General features: G+C 65.6%; 1 protein-coding gene across 10 annotated transcripts in view; it reads right to left on the bottom strand.

Moving 5' to 3' along the window:
- MAD1L1 (mitotic arrest deficient 1 like 1) overlaps positions 1–17,042 on the bottom strand; it is a 380,571-nt gene that overhangs the window by 82,475 nt on the left and 281,054 nt on the right. For 9 of the 10 annotated variants that reach the window (XM_089895520.1, XM_089895515.1, XM_089895514.1 and 6 more), the window contains one exon: positions 8,280–8,470. The exons of the other annotated variant lie outside the window; for it this stretch is intronic. In XM_089895520.1, coding sequence (XP_089751646.1) covers positions 8,280–8,470 — 191 coding nt within the window. The remainder of the gene's footprint in view (positions 1–8,279; positions 8,471–17,042) is intronic. 10 annotated transcript variants of the gene reach the window in all.

Here is a 17,042-nt window from a genome sequence, read left to right on the forward strand (position 1 = left end):
TCAGGGCCCTTGGGGTCTGATAGCTCCTCATGCTTGCTAGACGCCCTCCCCATGCGCACAACCCTCCCCGCCCCCACTAGGACCGTCTGGAAGAGGGTTTGCTGCTGCAACTGCAGGGCCAGGGCAAGGCTCACGGACTGCGCGCTCCACTCACCACCTCCCCACATTCACTTCTGAATGTCAAATCAAGCCCTTGGCTCCCTTTTCTTAAAAACTCCCGAATGAGTTTGCACCGCTCTTGGGACAAAGGGCCAACGCTGCCGAAACTCCCAGGCCGCGGCCCTCACCCGCCTTCCCTTAGACCAGGCTCCTCTGCAACCCCGGGGCTCAGCCCATGGCCTGGCTTCAGTCCTGAGGCTGCCCAGGCCTCCTGGACCACAGGGCCTTTGCACAAGATGGTGGAATTGAAACCAGCTCCTCCACTGCACTGTGCTACCTCACACTGCCAGGGGCCCAGGGACACAGGAAGGAAACGGCTCATTTTCCTGGGGAGACGCTGTCACGCAGTCCAACCCAGGCCAGCCTCCTCCCGACCGCCTCCAGTGAGCCCGAACGCAGCACTCCCTCTACGCCAAGGTGGCCGATTCTTTTTTTTTTTTTTTTTTTTGATAAATTTATTTATTTATCTTTGGCTGCGTTGGGTCTTCATTGCTGCGCGCGGGCTTTCTCTAGTTGCGGCGAGCAGGGGCTACTCTTTGTTGCGGTGCACGGGCTTCTCATTGAGGTGGCTTCTCTTGTTGTGGAGCACGGGCTCTAGGCGCGCAGGCTTCAGTAGTTGTGGCTCGCGGGCTCTAGAGCGCAGGCTCAGTAGTTGTGGCACACGGGTTTAGTTGCTCCGTGGCATGTGGGATCTTCCTGGACCAGGGCTGGAACCCGTGTCTTCTGCATTGGCAGGTGGATCCTTAACCACTGCGCCACCAGGGAAGCCCGTCGGCCGGTTCTTTATCCGTCTTTGTCAACTTTCATCCCGACGTCGCCAGCATCTCCTTGCCCTGTGCTGAGGGCTGTGCCCTGGGATCCCCACGGCTCCCAAACCTAACTCCAGGCCCCCCCACAAGCCCACCCCCCTCCACAGAAGGGCCCGGCAAACACGGGCAGCGGCAGCTCTGCTGGGGGGCCCTCCGGATAAAGCCGAGCCCTGGCTCTCACCCTCCTCCCAGGAGGCAGGTGTGTCCGGGCAGATGGGCCGCGGCCAGAGCACGCTGTGTGGCCCCTCCTGAGACACTGCAACGCCTGCCCAGCCAGATTCGCGAGGCTCTCAAGTCAGCATGCGTTCTGAGCAACGCACTTGAAATTCAGCGGAGCCAAGACAGGCAAGTTCAAATTACAGCGTCTACTTGGAGCTCATTGTTACAGCAGGAGCCTGGAGGCCCCACAAGTCGGCTCCTTCAGACAGGAGCCCGTGAACGGTCCCGACCGCCTGTCAGGGTAGAAAGCCAAGGAGAAAGGACGCCGTCTGCCCAGCCGGCCCCCCGGCGCAAGCTCTCAGCCCCCCACTTCCTGGCAGGGCCGGCTCGCCGTCCTCTCTGAGCCAGGCCCCGGCTGACTGCACAGCGGCACTGGCCGGCGGCGCGGAGACCAGAGCTGGGCCGCTGCAAGGCCCTGCGTCCTCCTACCAGGCCTGTCGAAGGGGACACGGTCCCTAAGCAGCCCGTGATGGGCCCCAGGTCGGAGCAGAGGTTTGGTCCGAACCATGCCACGTGGGCAGTGGGAAAACCACATCAAGACCAGTGGGTTATCGGCCCTCCTTCCCGGGAGCCCCAGGGCTGTCTGAGCCTGGGGGCCGCCGTCCAGCTCCTCAGCGGCCGGGGGCCAGGAGGCTAACTGCGCCTGCTCACTGCAGCCCAGGAGGGGACGGCACCCAGGCCGGCCCCCGGGCTGAGCTGGGTGGGAAGGGCCCCTGCACAACCCGGGTCACAGTCAGGTCGGGTCTACGCGCGGATGAGGAGACAGTGGCCGAGGGCCCCGACGGCCAGCGCTTCTGCTTCAAAGACAAAAGACGACGAAGCAAACCCCGCTTTCCCTGTCCCTCAGCCAACTCGGAACATACACTCCAACTCGAGTTCCTAGACGCTCGGCGTGGAGTGACCGGGGCCACTGCCCTCCCAGGAGGTCTGCCTCCTCGTCCGTAAGGTGAAGGGGAGACCAGGTAGTCTGAGCACCTGGAGGCCTGATTGTTCTCTGAACACTGAGGTGAACCACGGAGGGTGGGGAGGCTGGGCGAGACCGCACCCCAGGCCTGACGTGGGCAGGGCTACAGCCAAACACCCGCCGCCTCCCGGCCCAGGAGCTGGCCCGAGGCCGCCGGCCACCGGCACTGCAAGCCTGGCTCCTCACGGGCACCTCCGGGGAGACCAGGGCCCTCGGCCGAGGCACTGCTGGGATTTAAGCCCAGGGTTGGCTTGACTCTGCTGGCCGTCTCCACCCTGGGGTGGGGCTGGTGGGCCGGGGGGAGAGCTGAGGAACACGGCTCTGCTCAGCGAACAGACCTGCCAGCAGCCGCCGGGCACGGGAGGGCCACCTGCCCCGCTCGCCTGCCTGCTGGCTGGAGCCCACCCAACCCCCAGACCCGAGCCTCTGCCTCGGCGCCCACCAGGGGCAGCGTGGGGCTGGGAGCCCAGCCAGCACCCAGCCCCGGGCGGCCCGGAAGTCACCCACACCTGCATCTCACCTGCCTGCGCCTCGACCCCATCACAGGTGAGCTGTATTCAGTTACAAGATGCCACCAGATCCTAGAGCCCCAGGGAGTGGCCTGGGGGCTGGAGTGGCCAGGGCCAGGCCCCCCGCCGGCTTGGGGTCCAACAGGTCTGAGCCGCAGGGGCCGAAGTCCTTGTGGGGACAACGGTGCCTGTGGAGCCAGCCTCCTCCCACCTCCTTCCCGGGGTCATCTCGGCACTCGTGCACAGACGGTGGGTGGGTGGGGGGGTCACTGCATCAGTCACTGCTCCCGGTGCCTGACCTCCGTCAAACCACGGACTCCACGCCCGGGTCTTGGGACAGACGGCAGAACGGACAGAGGGAAGGACCTCCCTGCCCAGCCTCAGCGAGGTGGGGTCCCGGCTTCGGACCAGCCCCTCTCCCGATATGAAGGCCCCAGCCTGTGGATGAAGCCTCCAGGAAGCCACGTGCCAGGGAACCGGCCCCAGGGGCCAGTCCCTGCGCCAGCTCCACGAGGGGCTGCCCGCCACCTGCTTGCCGCCCGGACCCGGCTGGTCGGCCCCGCTCAGCCACTGAGAGGCCGGGGCCAGGGTGCCCCGTCATAGGCCCTCTGCTCTCAGCTCGCCCCGGTGAGCCGCTGTCCCAGCTCTCTACCGTGCAGAACGAGGAAGAAGGCATGACGCCAGCCTCCAAGTCCCAGCCTGTGGCTGTGAGCGCTGGGCGGGGGCCAGATGTCCCCGGGCAAGGAGGAGCCCCAGCGACGCGCGGCCGCGACGGTGTCCAGAGGCCTCGCGTGGGGGGCGGGGTCCAGGTCAGCACCTGCCGAGGGGAGCCCGGGGGCCGTGAGGCGTCCCTGCTCCTCTGAGCCCCTGCGACCTCCCACCTCTAGCCAAGAGCTGTCGCCACAGCAGCTCCGAGGCGCCCCTCCCGCTGACCTGCTCCGGCCCCAGCCCTGCACCGGGCACCTGGGCCAGGCCGCGTGGTCGCCAGCCCCACGGCTCCAGCTTCTGCCTGGTCTGGCCTCGGCTGTGCCGTTCTCCCGCCCTGCCCCCGGGGACCAGGCGACCCTCTCCAGGGAGGCACGGGTCAGGGCCGAAGACACCCGGGAGGCCCCTGTCACCTCCGCCACCCCCCAGTTTCCCTTCCTCCTGACGTCACCTCCATGGGGCTGCCCCTCTCAGCCCTCCCACCCTGTCCCGGGAGCTCAGGAGGCTGGTGGCCCGTGTCCAGCAGGCAGGATGCTGAGGGCCCGGCTTTGTCCCAGGGCCCGGTGCCAGGGCAGGGCCCACAGGGTGCGGGGCCCCGTAAGCCAGGATGGCGGAAGGGGTCTGCTCCCTGCGTGGTGAGGGCAGGCCCGCAAACACGTGCTCTGCTCCTTCCCAACCGCTTCAAAAGGAAGGGGCAGGCGGCTGGAGGCTCACGCCCACGTCCAGAGGCAGCAGAGGTGGCCTGTGTCCACTTGCCCCCGGCAAGGCCCGCCTGAATAAGGGGAGGCGGGGACGCTCAAGGGAGCCTCCATACCTGGCCCCTTCCAGGGCGGGCAGCAGGGCCACAGGGGGCCTCAGCCTGAGCCTCTATCCCTTGACAACTGGACGACTTTGGGACGGAGCCGGCTCTGCCCATCCTCAGGGCCCAGCAAGCAGGGATGTGCTGGAGGATGTTGTGAGGGGCAGGGCCTCGGGTCTGTGTGGGCCCCAGTCCCCTCCGCCTCAGGCCAGCACCTCGCGGGGCCCCGGGGGGCAGGCAAAGATCCCAGATGGCAGGATCAGGATCCCTGCCAGTCTGGCCGTGAGGGGAAAGCTCTGGGTGCGAGATGGGTGGGGCTGACACATGGCCTGGCGGCTGCCCGGCTCCTGGGGGGTCGGGACCCTCCCAGCCGCCTCCCTACCACCTGTACTTCGCAGCCTCGGAAAGCCGCTTGGGGACTCCACCCCTCGGCACTCCCCCAAACCTGTATTTTGATTTCTCAGGAGCAGGTGCCCGTGGGGCCCCCCAGGAGGTGCACTGACCCGGGCACAACCGTACAGAGGCAGATGGGGAAGGTGTACGTGTCTGAGCGCTGGCTCCCCCTACACACACATCCACACGCCCTGGCGGCACACGGACGAAGCCACGCGAAGGTGCCACAGCTCCGTGGCTCTGGCCCAGAGTCCAGCGCCGTCCCACGACCTGACGGGGCGTCCTCACAGCCATGCCCCAAAGTCATCTCCATCCAGCAGACACTGACCACTGCCAGTCCTGGGCCACACCAGGTGAGGAGGGGGCTGAGCGCCAGGCCCTGAGGCAGCCACACGGAGGAGCAGACGTACCGCCCAGGATGACCCACAGCAAAATGTGACGAGGGGCCACCGGGGCAGGCTCTCCAGCCTCACGCTCACCCTGTGCCCTGCTCCTGGGCCCTTGTGAACCTGCTGCCCAATCCGGACCTGGGGCCAGGCCCCGAACAAGACCAGCTCCCTGGCAGGTGTTGGGAGTGGCCTGGCCCCGAGGATGGGCTCTCATTGGGGCCAGGCTGGGAGGACGAAGGGACCCAGGGCAGCTTCTTCTCCGGGAGGCCGCGCCCAAGCTGGGCTGTGAGGGTTGGAGGGAAGGGGCACTGAGTGGAGAAGCAGCGTTTCCGGGGCGGGAACGCCCAGGTGGTGGGCCGAATCCAGCTCCCGGCCTGCCTCTGCACCACCTGTGAGCTAAGAACGAGCTTGCGTGTTTAAGTGGCCGGAAAAGTTTCTAAAGCTGTTTGCGGCAGCTTTACCCGTAACTGCTAATAACACCTGGGAACGACCAAGGTGTCCTTCAGCAGGCGAGGTACAGGTGAACTGCGGTCCACGCAGAAACACCTGGAAACGACCAAGGTGTCCTTCAGCAGGTGAGGTACAGATGAACTGCGGTCCACGCAGAAACACCTGGAAACGACCAAGGTGTCCTTCAGCAGGCGAGATACAGATGAACTGCGGTCCACGCAGACAGTGGAAGACTACTCAGAGCGAAAACGAAGTCAGTCATCGAGTCAAGAGAAGACCTTGGAGGCGCCTCAAGTGCTAATCACTAAGTAAAGAAGCCGGTCTGAGCAGGCCACAGACTGTGCCTCCACTACATCCTGGAAAAGGCAAAACCACGGAGACAGCAAGAGACCACGGTGCTGGGGTGTTCAGGGCGTGCAAGTGTTCCGTGGGAAGTTGACAGTTCGCATTTGTCAAAAGCCACAGAACCGTACGACACATGAGGTGAACCACGGACTCTACGGTCATAACACACGAGTACTGGTTCATTACTTCTAACAAAAGCACGCCCCCTCGTGGAGGGCCCAGGGACCCAGCTCCACTCCCCACCTCCCCTCCACACGGGCGGGTGCACGCGCACGGGGAAGGGGTCACCTCCCCCCCGGGTCCCAAGGCCCCGGTCCCGTCGGTGTCCCAGAGAGCAGGGCCCCGCCTGGGCCTCTCTGGACTCACGGCCCTGACTCTGGGTGACGGTGCCCGCGGGAAGGAGCTCCAGCCTCGGGGACCTCCTGACTCGGTGCCACGTCTGCACCGGTTACGGCTCTGGGCGGTGAGCGGAGAGAGTGCCCGTCCCTGAACACCAGCGGTCGGCAGGGCCCGGACAGTGGCTCAGAGCCGCAGGTCAGCGTAAGGCACAGCAGGGCCCCAGGGGCACTGGCGCCCTCACACGAGCCAGACCTCACTGGGGCCACGACCCACAGGACCAGCCCCGTGGGGAAGGCATGTGCCCATTCCCCGAGGGGGACACCAAGTCGGAGGCAGCCACGTGCCGAAGCCCGGCCTCCGTGCCCGCAGCCCTCACTGCGGCAGGAGCCGAGCCAGGCTCGGGCCTCGGGAGACTGGGGTGAGTAAATCTAGGACTGGCGAGGAGCCGGGTGGTGGCCTGGCCACACCGTGCATTCACAGGGTTACGGGTTTCTGTGTGCCCCCGCAGGAGGACGTCACCGCATCCCCGGTTTACAGATCTGGAAGCTCCGGCTCAGCAGTTGAGACAGGCACAGTGGCCACGCCGGCCACGAGCTCGGTGTGACACATTTTAGAATCTGTGTCCGGCATCTTGCCTGTCGCCCGAGTCCAATCCTGCAAGGCCCTGGGTTGGGCCGGGCCCCGACGAAGGCCAGGCAGGGAGGAGAGGGGCGGCCGGCAAACCCGACTGCCCGCCAGGCACTGCAGGCTCAGAGCTGTGCCCTGTGGCCGTTCTTACGGTCAGTCTCCTCCTTCTGGCCATGGGGCGCTCTCTGTCCCCGGGGCTTTAGAGGGGAGGGGAGGAAAATTCCTGTGAACCACAGCAGACAGGACGGCAGGGAGGAGAAGCAAGGCCGTGAACACGGCCTGCCCACACGTGGAGCTTCTGGGAGCTCCCAACCACCTGCTCAGCTCAACAGGCGTCCTGGCTGCCAGCGCACGCGGGACAATCCTTCCAGAAACGCCCTGAAGGCTCCAGCCCCACTCCTTGGGGCAGCAGGTAGGAAGGGGGCCGGGCCCTGAGGGAAGAAGCTGGAGCTGAGCTCCTGCCTTGCCTTGAATGGAACGGCACCGGCAGGCAGCTCCCACCCACGCAGCAGCAGGGGCCGGGCTGCAGCTCCCCGAACAGAGCCCGGGGGCTGAGCCCAAGCCCTCCATCACCCCGGCATACACCTGCGGGCCCTCACCTGCAACAGCACGCAGCTATTTCTAACTCTGCCTTCAACCTCCTCTTGCCTGAAAAAGCACCTTTGGGAAAATAAAGTCAACTTGACACCGTGACCTGAGATCCTTCCCCAGCCCGATCCGCGGCCACGGGAACCTGTGCGCCAGCCTCAGGTGGCAGGGCTGGGATGCAGCACGGGGCCGGCCTCTGCTCCCACCAGCTCACCCGAGACCCTTCCACAGAGGCTCGGCTCTCCAGGGAAGCCCTTCTGAGCCCCAGGGCCAGGGTGGGAAGGGCCCAGAGTCTCCCAGAGTCCAGTGAGCTGGCCAAGGGGGTCACAGCTGCCGCAGGCGGAGGCGGCTCAGCGCACCTCCCCTCCTCCGTGGGCCGCCGGCACCTGCACAGCGAGGCCAGTCCGCGCTGTGGACCTTCTCTCCGGCTGCTCCCCGTCCTCAGCTCACACTCTGCACCTGCCCTGAGCCGGCGGGCGGGCAGCAGCCGTGGGCAGGGTGCTTCCCGTCTGGGACTCAGTGCCCTCGGGGACCAGCAAGTAGAGATGCCAGTGATCTGCTGAGAGTTCCCGCCAGCAGGTGCAACGGCTCCAAACCCATCCTCTCGGCGCCAGCAAGCTCCCCCGGGGACCCTCCAGCCTGATGGCCCTCGGCCGCGGGAGCGGCACAGGTCTGGCAGCTCTTCTCCCTCGGCCTGTCCGCCGCCGTCCAGCTGCACGCCTGGCAGCGCCGGGGTCACCTCCCTGGCCCGATCCTGACTTTCACCCCGTTACTCAGCCCTCCCGCGGGCACTGCTGACACTGGAGCCCCCACCCTGCTGCCCCCAAGGGATGGGGCCAACGCCGAGGAGGAGGGCCATGAGGGGCCTGGGGGCGGACGCTTCCTGCGGGGGTCAGGGCTGCGGTGCCAAGCTCGGGGAGGCCGGCTGCCCGTCGGGGGGATGGTCGACGTCCTGTGCGCACGGCTGTGTGTAGTGTATCCTACCTTGAAGATGAGGCAGTCGGTCTTGTGCTCGGCGTACATGGAGGTCAGCCGGTACTGGTTCTCTGTGGTGATGTCCACCTGGTAGCCCGTCAGTGTGTAGCACACCTTCCGGAACTCCTGGATCTTGGTCTGGAAGACCTCCTTCAGCCTCTGGTTCTTCAGCTCCGCACTCTCCACCTGCTTCTTCAGCTCTGAGGGGGAAGAGAGAGGCAGTCAGCTCCCCAGCCAGTCTCGGAAGGACAGACACAGAAGGGCAGAGGGCGCCGGCTGAGGGGCGAGGAAGCCACACGCGGCTCCTGATGGGGAGGACAAGCCGGGAAGCAGCCTGGGCTCACCCCTCTCCTCCAGGCAGGGGCACAGATGGGGACCCTCAATCCGAGACTGCAGCCCTGGGTCTGCCCGCACCAACCAGACGAGTCGACAAACGCTTTCCCGTCTGCAGCCGAATCCTTGCCAGGGCTGGATGTCCAACCACCTGAGAGGCAGCGGGGCAGGGGGGCCGAGAGAGCGGAGGTCATCTGGAGGCGTGGACCACGCTGCCTGGAGTTCCCCACTGCCCACCCAGAGACCAGACCGCTGGGAGAAGACTGGCTCCCTGGGTGGTGGGGTCTGCGAGGGCACCCCTGGGCCCACCATCCTTTACCCCCCAGCCGTGTTCTAACTGGGTGGCTCAGAACAAAGACCCTCAGGCCCATTTGCTGCCCCTGCCAGGTGTACAGCCGCGTGAGGAGAAACCAGCTGCGTGAAGCCATTGGGAAGGCACGTAGCGATTCCCACAAATCCTCCACCCAAGGTGCCTTCCCAGTAATTAAGCCCTGATTCATTCCCCCGTTAATTAGCGAGGCGGCTCCACTCAGCGCACACGAGTTGCCTCCGAGGCCAGGTGCTTCCTGGTGGCCCCATCTGGAGCCGCCCAGGGGGTGTGGAAAACCCCAGGCCTCGAGCCGTCAGCCTGGTGTGAGTCCTGCCCTTCCCGCCCTGTGGTGGGGACAACCGTCCTCCCTCCTCACGCTGACCCGCAGGACCCAGTGTGTCTCGTGCTGGTTTAAGACGAGCAGATGCAGTCAGGGTCACTTGCAGGGAGCCTGCGTTCCAGGAAAGAGAGACCCCCCGCCCCGTTCTAGACAATCAAGCTAGACGCCGCAGGGCCGGAGGCTGAGGATTGGGGCGGGGGGGCTGTTCGGCTACCCGACAGGCCCTGCTGCCGCCACGTGGCTGCGAGGCGGGTGCAGGGTCTCTCCCGCCTCACAAGCATGGACACAAGCGACTGACGGCTTGGCCGCCGATCCACGGCGGAGGTAGGGCTGTCTGCCCCCAGGACCAAACTCCCGACAACATTACTACCCTAACCTCTCACACACTCTGTAACGTGCCAGGGTTTTGCACACACATCCCAGGTCCTGTCTCCATAGCCTACAGCTCTGTGGGCAGCCTGGTATCGGCCACCCCCCAGCTCTGATGCTAGCACTGCGGCCTGCAGCCTCTTCACGGCACCTGTGTTTCTGGTTGGCCGGCCGCCTGCCGCCTGCCCTGCCCGGACTGCCCCCATCCATCACCCGGCCCAGCGGCCCTGCGGACACTCTCGTTCCGGAGCTGAGGGCCTCTCCATCGGGGACGTGGGCGTGGAGCCTTTGATCGATCGAGTAATCAGACTATGAGATCAAAAGGGTAACGGGCAGCTCTGACCCCAGGTTCTTCCCTTGTCTCTCAGCCAGACCACCTAGGATGGACGCGTCAGCAGGAGGAAAAACTCACTGACCGAGCGCGTGCGGTGACGTGTCCCCGTGTCAGACGGCGCTGCCTTGAGTACCTCTCAGGGGCCCAATGGGAAAAATTAAAGTTTGGTCATAAATGCAGCCCGATTTTGGAGAAGGGAGCGTCCCCTCTGCCCTCAGGCATAAAAGGCCGTCTGTTCCGCAGCTCACAGACTCCTACAGAGACGGGGCCTCCCCGCTCGGGGGAGACGTGCCCCCTGCCGCTCTCGGGGACCATGCTCTGCGCACCTGCCGCGTGCCAGCACAGCGCGGCCCTCACAGCCCACGAGGCGGGGCCAGAATGTGGGGCTTGCGGGGGCTTCCTCCAGGTCACAGGGGCTGCCAGAGGCCGAGGGCATCTGGCCCCGGTGGCCTGGTCCACGTGGGGCAGGAGGGGTGCTGCTTCCAGCAAAGCCCGCCCAGAGGCAAGTCCAGGGAAGGGACCACGAGCGCCACTTTGACTTGGGGTACAGTCAGCATCTTGCCCTCCTGCAATCCTCGTAGCTCAGTCGCTTACATACATGTGAATGAATGACTCACAAAATGGTTTGGATTAAATAAGTAAAAGACAGGACTTCATCCTTGGAAGTGGCATTGCTCTGATTCAGCCTCTCCCAGAGCGAGATGAGGCTTCCCCTGGTGGGACGGGGGCCTGCGCGGGGCACCCCCAAGATGCTCCTCTGCGGTCCCAGAGGCCAGAGGCTCCCGGAGCCTGCAGTGACCCCAATCTGTGCCCACCGGCAGGCACAGTCACAACTGTCACATCAAGGGCTGGCGGCCAGCCTTGGACCTGACCTGGCAGGGCCACACGCGGGCAGACAGAGCCGGCGCCACAGACAAGTGGCTGCCAGGGCTCCGCTGAGCTCCCGGGCCACCCACCCCAGACCTCACCGCCGCGTGCACGTCCCAGCCCGCTCGGCTGTGTCGGGGACGGGGTCACCAGACACTCGGGCCCAACGGCCTCACGCCTGGGCCCAGCCAAGGGCCCCTCCCCTCCTCTCCCCTGCCCTCCCCGCCAGCCCAGGGATCCGGTCTGCACTGAGATGTTCCTGAGGCCCCCATGACTGGCCCAGTCTCGGCCGGGCCCTGTCTTGCCTCTCCTGCCCTTTGAATCTTGCCCTCCAGCCCACTGGCTGTCTCTCCTCTGAGCCGAACCTCCTCCTACCCGCCCCCCCCCGCCCACAGGCCCCTCTCCCTCCCAGGCCCCTCTCGGGGCTCTCTGCAAGTCCTGGTGGACAAGTGGGCGTCAGGGAGAGCGGACTCGATCACCCGGAGCCCAGGTGTGGAGGACAGGCCCCGGGGTGCAGGCGGGGACAGATCGGAGGTCAAGGGGCAGCGCCGTCCGCTCTCTAGCCCAGGCCCCTGGCCTCCTCCAGCCGCGCCCGAGAGGCCCTGGCATGGCTCTGACCCCCACGCCTCCTCGTCATCAACCCCAACCCTCCTGGAATTGCAGGAGGCAGCTGTGAAAGCTCAAAACTAAACTGCACTCTGTTACGTAAGAGAGAGCGCCTCACCCGAAAGCAGAGCTGCCAGGAGGAAGACACGTTCACGGGCTCGCGGCTCCGGAGATCCAGGTCCTGGCCCCGAATCTGGAGCCTGGTTTACCCGAGGGCTTGGGCACAGCCAACGAGGGGCAGGCAGCCGGCCGGCCAGGCCTCTGCAGAGCCCGGCTGTGCCTCTGTTTTACTGGAAGTGCACCTGCCTCGCAGCCATTCAATTTCCTTCTTATGAGTTTGCAGGCTGAGGGCAGGGCGCGGAGGCGGCAGCGGCGGAAAGGTCTCTGCTCTCGCTCTCGCGTCCTGAGGGCGGCCCGGCCCCGGCAGCAGCTCCCCCTGCGCTCGGTCAGACTCCAGCTCGCTGGCCCACACTCTGGGGTGGAGACCCTTCAGAGGGGGTCGAAGCCAACGTCAGCACTGCCCACTACACCCGCTTTGTTCCCGGGAGGGGCCGAGATGCACACGCAGACAAGACGGCCGCAGAGATGCTCTGAAAGGTGGGCAAGGCTCTCAGGGGCAGGCCCAGCGGTCCTCTCATCCGAGTCCTCCCTCGCCAGGGGGCCTGAGCCGTGCCCACAGGGCGGCCTGTGCCAGTCTGGCCAGCCCATCCTGCTCCCGTGCCCTGTGGACAGACAGACCTCCAGCAGCACCGCCTGCTCCAAGCGCTTCCGTTCTGGGACCCCTCAAGGCCGTGGCTCCCTGCTGGCGGGCTGGCCTGACCCACGTCCGAGTCCAGAGCTTTCTGACAGTTCAGCAAGTACCGCCCCCCGCCCTCCCGCCGCTGCAGCAGGCCCAGCCCCCCGTGGGGAAGGCAGCTGGCGTGGGAGAGAGTAGAGCTGGGATGGGAACCTGGGGTCGCCAGATTCCAGGCCCGAGGCCTCCTGCCGCGGCCACCGAGCTCTGAGGGGTCTCAGCCCAGGCCAGCCACTCTGTTCTTGGGGCTCACACTCCGCCCTCTGCCCAGGATCCAGGGCCAGCCTGTCCTGCGTGAGGCCCAAGTCATCTGGACAAGACTCTGAGCTCCTGAGGGAAGCTGCGGCCTAATAGCCCCCCCGTGGCCCCTGGCCTCTGCCCCTCCACGTCCACCCGCACTGGCTGCTGTGCCCCAAAGGCGCCGCCCTGCTCTCGCCTCAGGGCCTCAGCGGGCACCTGGGTGGCCTCTCCCACCTGGGCACTAACCCCCATCCATCGCCCCTGGAGGAGTGTGGCCTCCCACCTTGTTCCCAGTGGGCCTCACCTTGGTGGTCATCGTAGCACAACAGAGCATTTTAAGACACGCTTTGCTCTACGCCCGCCTCCTCCCGCAGCTACGAGCTCGGCAGGGAGGACCAGGTCCTCTGGCCATGACTGTGTCCCCAGGCATCTCAAGGAGCCTGCGGTGTGGAAGGCACCGCTTCTCCACAAACTCTCCACCACACCCCAGAAGACGACCCTGAGGGAGTTTAAACACGAGCAAGCCCCTGCCCCCGACTCGCGAGTGGAACGCACGTGTCCATCCTTGCTCTCCCTCCTGCAAAGACCGTGAGAGGGAGGGGAGACAGCGGTGCACAAGGGGAGACACGCGTTCTGAGGATGAGAAGCGGACGGGGACGCAGGCAGACGGGTCAGTGGCCCTGGGGGGCGGCCGGAGCACAGCAGTGGGAGCAACCGAGGAACCGGGGGTCTGAGGGTCTGTGCGAGGGGTCACCCCCGGCTCCTCCTGCCCCAGGGCAGGTCCCCCCAACCCCCGGCAGGGAGGAGACCCGAGTCCAACCCCACGCACACAGGTCCTTTTCAGACGCTCGCTTCCTGAGAAGCCAACCTGCAAGACACTGCCCGGAGCCACCTGCGGCCGCCCTCCTACACCCCACTGACCCACACCCCCGCCCTGCCCTCAGTCGCCACGGCTGGGCTGGCCCAGAGGGAGTGACCTCGCCGAGTATCTCTCTGCGCCTGGCGGGGGTGGAGGAATAGGGAGGTCTGGCGGCTGAGCTCCCTGCCGAGCATCCCCCTCCCCGCCCCCCGCCCCCCCCCCCCCCCCGCCACAGCTGGGCGGCAGCCCTTCTGGGAAGGGGGTTGGAGCCGCACCTGTGTGTTCCGCGGATGAGCCCCTGAGAGTGGCCTGCGTCCTCCACAGAAACAGACCAGGGGTCACCAGACGCAGCGGGAAGCTCCTAATGTAAACAATCAAACAGCCTGGACAAACAGAACATTACGAACCTGGTCGGAAGAGAGAAGAGCCGCCCCACGCTGGGGTCGGGATCACGTGGGCGTCCGCGGAGGGGCTCAGAGACAGGGCAGAAGATGCCTCCCAGAGACAAACATAGAAACAGAGGTGGAAGACAGCAAAGGAGAGAAGAAACGAGATTCTGGGAGCTCCAACATCCAACTAATAGGGGTCTTACATGAAGAGATTACAGAAGGCGGGACAGAGAAAACATCAAGGAAACCACACAAGAGCCTCCACAGGCCAAGGCCGCGTCTCCCCGGGCTCAAGAGACAGAGCGTGACGATGGCTCAGAGCACGCTAATGAGCCCTAACCCAGGACGAGAACGCAAGCCTACAGCTGACGGGCGGCCCACTGTGTTCTGAGCACCAGGAAGCGAGTGGCTCGGCCGGGGGTTCCAGAGGCATCAGACACGTCAAAGGGAGAACCAGGACCGAAAGAATGAGGTGGACAGCAAGTCGTGGATAGAACGACAAAACGACACCCGCCCTGGACGGGAGATGTGGCCCATGGAACGAGACGCCACACGTTCCAGCCGTAAGAAACACATACAAGGTCAGAGGATCCCAAGTGCTGAACAGTGATTTAACCAAAGGGGAGACAGCCACACGGTGCAGTGAGGCAGGGACACGCGTGTGTGCGCGTCCACGTGTATGGCCGTGCGCGCTCATGTGCACAGGAGAGCTAGCGCCTCGCCCGCCTGAGGACCCGAGAGTCACGTGCACACAGCGTTCAGACACAGGGTACGAGGCCTCGGGGAGCAGGCGGGGCCGCGTCTGCCCCACTCCAAGTCCACCGTCAGCACCTGGCTTTTTACTACCATGAAAGGGACCTTCCCAGCCCCTCGGTGGCCAGGGAGGAAAGGCCACCGCAGTGTCAGCTTCCTCGCGACCCAGGGAGGAAAACCCTCAGCAGCAAGGCGGAAGGCAGGTATCCTCCCTCCGCCCCTCCCGCCCACGCCTGTTCTCGCCGCGGCTGACCATGGTCATGACAAAGGCACGTGGTGACCACAAGGGCTCCAAAAGGGCTTTCGTCCCTGAGATGAGTGATGAAAGCCCAAGGCAGCCTGGGGGCCCCAACGTCACCAAGAGTGGCTGGTGCTGAGACTGGACCCCCCCCCCTCTGGCCTCCCCGGATGAGTCCATAAATGGACCCCCAGTGGTGGGCAGATGCCACAGCGGGGGAGCTGGGACCAGCCCAGGCCACGGGCACAGGGAACTGAGCCTTGTGCTGGCTGAGGACCAGGCCCTGCGTGCTGCCCATCTAGGCTGGGCTCTTGCAGTGATGCTGTGTAGGAGGCTGGAAATCAGGGGCTATAGGAGCTTCTGAAGTTGTCCTCTGGGGACTCGGGAGAGTCGTTTATCTTTCTGAAAAGTGAATAAAAAACACTTAGGCAATGCTGAGATTTTCAGGTTCTTTTAAAGAAAACGACAAAAGGACGAACGCATCCCCGTTAGGAAGAGCAGCCCTCTGAGCCCAGGCTGAGCCGGCTGCTGCTTCTCAACGTGGTGCACGCGGGTCCGCTCCCAGGACACCAGCCTGAGGACAAGAGGAAGGACTCTGGGACCGGCCGGCGGGAAGGCTGCGGGGTGGGCCAGGGCGCCTGGCGGGGGGCGTGCTGTCCGCTCGTCCAAGAGCCAGGATCACCAGCTCCCGGCTCTGCTCCAGGCCACGAAGGCGGTCGGGGTGCCTCTGACCCCCCGCCCTCTGCTCTCTGGTCTCCGGGCACCCTGACTCCTGTGTTCACGCACACCCCGTCCCCGCAGCCTGAAGGGGTCTTCGGTGCACGGCAGGGGCAGCCGCGGTGGGAGTGATGGCAGCCCATCTCCCGGACGCTCACCAAGCTCGTTCTCCGCGGCCCCCGTTTCCTCAGCACGTCCACGAGGAAGCTGGATGAGTGACTGCTCCCGTGACAGGGACACCGAGGCTGGCCCGCCCCTGGGACCAGTGCTTCCTGCTGCCTCTGCTGGACCTTGGCGCCGAGGCCACGGCCCTGCTGCTCTCCTGGGACCCTGGCAGCCAACAGCTCATCAACAACCTCGCCAAAGGTGAGCCAGCTGGTGACTCTGGGCCCATGGGCCTCGGGTCTTCCTGAGGTCAACGCTGGGTCCCAACTGGAGACTGGCTGTGGGAATACTGAGAAGGCAGGGGTGCGGCCAGGTTCCTGGGTGAGCTCCGGGCCCTGGAGGATGGTGGGTGTGGGACCAGGTCCCGAGTTGGGCCTCAAGCTGCTGGTGCTGGCGCTGAGGTGGAAAGAGCGGCGACCACGGGCACGCAGGCGGAGCAGAGCCAGGGGCTGGACAGCGAGGCCGCGCGGGACCCCACAGCTGCTGGACGTGGGGTGCTGGGGTGGGAGAAGGCTGCGAGGGGGGGCGGGCAAAACGTGTCCCCACGTAGCAGCGAGGTGCTTGGGAGTCAGTCCCTGCAGGCAAACAGGCCAGGGAGGGGCCCTGCCCCAGGAGGGGAGCACCCCCACTAGTGTTGGGGCGACGTAGACCCCTCTCACGGAGCCCAGGCTGACCTGGATGAAAGAGGCGCTGTGCTGAGCCACGCGGCCTGTCCACTGGTGCTGCCTCGGGCGCCCTTGGCCACTCGCTTCCCCGGGGAGGAGCCGGCCCCCCGGCAGGCCCCTCGGGAGGCAGCCCCGGCCCCCCGGCAGGCCTCCCGGCAGGCAGCAGGCACTGACCAGTGCTGGTTCTGCTGAGGCCCAGAGCGGGGCCACGCTGCCGGGGCCGAATTATCCACGCCTGGTAACTTCTAAACTATTTCAATTTTACATTTTTAAGTACTTAATTAGGCATCAAATACTGATGCAATTTTATTAGCCACCGTGGGAGCCGGCACTGTGGGACTGTGACTGGGTGAGGGCCCTGGCCCGGCTGGCCACCTAGAGGGAGGAGATGGTGGGCCACCTTCACAGCAGAGCTGGGCTGCCGCCCGACGTGGCACGAGCCTCCTGCCCATCCTCCTGGATGCCGCCTCCCGTCCCAGATCCATATTCCGGGAGAGGAGGGGGGGAGGAGAGGAGCCTGTGTGGTTGGCAGGCGCCGAGGGGCCCAGGGCCAGCCGGCCGGGCAGCTCCGTGGTCCCCGGCTCCCCTCCCCGCACAGCGCTCAGCAAGGAGGCCTTTCCAAGAAAGGGCACAGCGGGGCACCACCGTCCCCCGCAGCCAGCTTCAGTGACAGGGGCCCAGGACCCTGACATCCGCTGGCCAGAGCCTCCTGCCGCCGGGGGGGACGGCTGTGTTTGAACTGCCTGCAGCCAGACGGCCCAGAAGAGTCTCTCCATCGTGAGCCCGTGTTCCCG

This window comes from Delphinapterus leucas, chromosome 15, assembly GCF_059928025.1.
Source record: "Delphinapterus leucas isolate spDelLeu-1000000601 "Yukka" chromosome 15, BTC_Dleu_Yukka2, whole genome shotgun sequence".
NCBI classification, from domain to species: Eukaryota; Metazoa; Chordata; class Mammalia; order Artiodactyla; family Monodontidae; genus Delphinapterus; species Delphinapterus leucas.